The sequence below is a fragment of the Echinops telfairi genome, unplaced genomic scaffold (assembly GCF_000313985.2).
Source record: "Echinops telfairi isolate 266 unplaced genomic scaffold, ASM31398v2 ScPeMD7_2010;HRSCAF=2546, whole genome shotgun sequence".
Lineage (NCBI taxonomy): Eukaryota > Metazoa > Chordata > Mammalia > Afrosoricida > Tenrecidae > Echinops > Echinops telfairi.
Genome location: NW_022105908.1, coordinates 19,735,879 through 19,737,779, shown reverse-complemented (window position 1 = coordinate 19,737,779; position 1,901 = coordinate 19,735,879). Strand labels below are relative to the sequence as shown.

At 50.0% G+C, this 1,901-nt stretch overlaps 1 protein-coding gene across 1 annotated transcript in view; it reads left to right on the top strand.

The window, feature by feature from the left end:
- Positions 1–1,901, top strand: part of DNAH2 (dynein axonemal heavy chain 2) — a 158,637-nt gene that overhangs the window by 74,547 nt on the left and 82,189 nt on the right. The window contains exon 12 of the mRNA XM_030886521.2: positions 1,446–1,593. Within this exon, the coding sequence (XP_030742381.1) occupies positions 1,446–1,593 (148 nt within the window). The remainder of the gene's footprint in view (positions 1–1,445; positions 1,594–1,901) is intronic.

The window sequence follows — 1,901 nt, the reverse complement described above, 5'->3', positions numbered from 1 at the left end:
ATGGATTGTGATAAGAGTTGTACGAGCCCCCAATAAAATGATTTAAAAAAAAAGATGGAGAGGACTTTAACCTGGAGACTGTTTTTGCCATTCTGTTGGATCTAAGAGGTTGTCATCTCAGAAACAAGAAGAGAGGATCCCATGATCATCACAACACAAGAGTCCCCAGAGGCGTGTGAGTGAGATCCCTGGCTGAAGTGGTGGGAGCAGCAAAGGCACCAGAGGCTGCAGCTCTGTGATAATGAGGCAGGGCAGAGGAGCAGTATCAAGGCCAGGACCATGTGGCCGAGAGTCAGAGAGAGAGAGAATGAGAGAGAGACATGCCTGCCAGCATGGCTGAAAGAAGCATTCCAGACAAAAGAATGTTATCCTTAACCTTTTGTAACCCGCTAGGTTCCTTGTTAAACCCATGTCCTTGTGAGCACTGTCTGTGTTCTGTGTGGTTGTTGTAACACAGACCCAACCAAGAAACATAGTGCCATGGGAGGGCTGGTTCCGGAGGCTAGAGGCCTGTCGGATCTCTGCCTTGTGGCAATGGGCTGTGGGCTGATGTGGAGTTGTGTAGGCAGAGGAGGCCAGCCTCGACCCCCATGCTATTTCCTCACCGTGAAATGGTAAGAAAGGCAAGTTTGTAAAAGAAAGGTAAGTTTGTAAAAGGCTTAAATTTTATATCTTTCCCCTGCACTGTCTGTGTTGCCATTTGATGTCGACGGAATATGAACACGGCAGAGTGGCATCATCAGAACTCCTCATCTAACTTCACCAGGTGCGAGGGAGAAGTAAGATCAGTTATTAAGCTCAAAGCGGGTTCCTATGCAGTGGAGGCTCAGACATACCTCCTTTCTCTAACGCTTTTTTTTTTTAAAACCAATCCTGACCCTCCCACAGCATTCTCTATTTCTTTGCTGGGCTCCTGAATTTGTTGCGATGGCCACACGGAACTCAGACAGTTGTCACAGCAATGAGGTTTATCAGAGAAGTAACAGGTTACAGCTCAGCATCAGAACCGTCAGGCTACAATTTAGGATCAGGATGTGGAAGCATGCAGGCAGCCTCGTCAGTGCAGGACAGCTCTTTCAGTGATTCTCAGCAGCTCTCAGCCATGCAGGGCTCCTATAGGTCCCCTGAGGACGGCTCCCCCCATCCTTCGGCCTGACTTCTGCCCTGCTAGGGCAAGTATCCCAAAGGGCCTAAAATGTGTACTTTTGTTAAAAATAATGTCCTATTAGAATAAAATCATAAACCTATCATTTGTTTTTTAAAAACCTATCATTTGTTTTAAACACCACCACCAAGCTGGTTTGTCTACCTTCTTTCGCTGGGCGTCTCCATGTCCTATCTCCAGTTTCTTCTTGCTTTCCAGCATCTCACCTCTTCCCGTTTGGGGTTTTAGCTTATCCCCCTGAGCAGTCTCTGTAACGGCTTCAACCTTCTTGTTTCCCAAGATCCCTGCTGATTCTCTTTGTGGAGATCGACTACTGGGAGCGGCTGCTATTTGAGATACCCCATTATGTGGTGAACGTGGCTGAACGGGCCGAGGACCTGCGCATCCTACGTGAAAACCTGCTCCTGGTTGCTCGAGACTACAATAGGTAGGGACCCCGTCCTCACTGCAGCCCGGCCACACGTGGGTGTCCTTCCCCTGCTCTGCCTCCTCTGCCCCAAGGCGTTGTCCATTTCCTACACTCTTCTTCGAGTACGTGAGTCCATCCCTGGCAGCGGTTTCACAGACCCGCCCTCTGGCCCTGCAGAGGGTCCTCATGGACTCAGCGGCAGCGAGTTGTTGTCTGAGTCTGCGCTTGAACGTCGAGAGCAAGAACAGCCCAACCCCTTATTCCGTAGGACACCTGCACCATATGGGTTCCAGCGCTGGCCTCTGGGCTAGGAGTGAGACTGGGGGG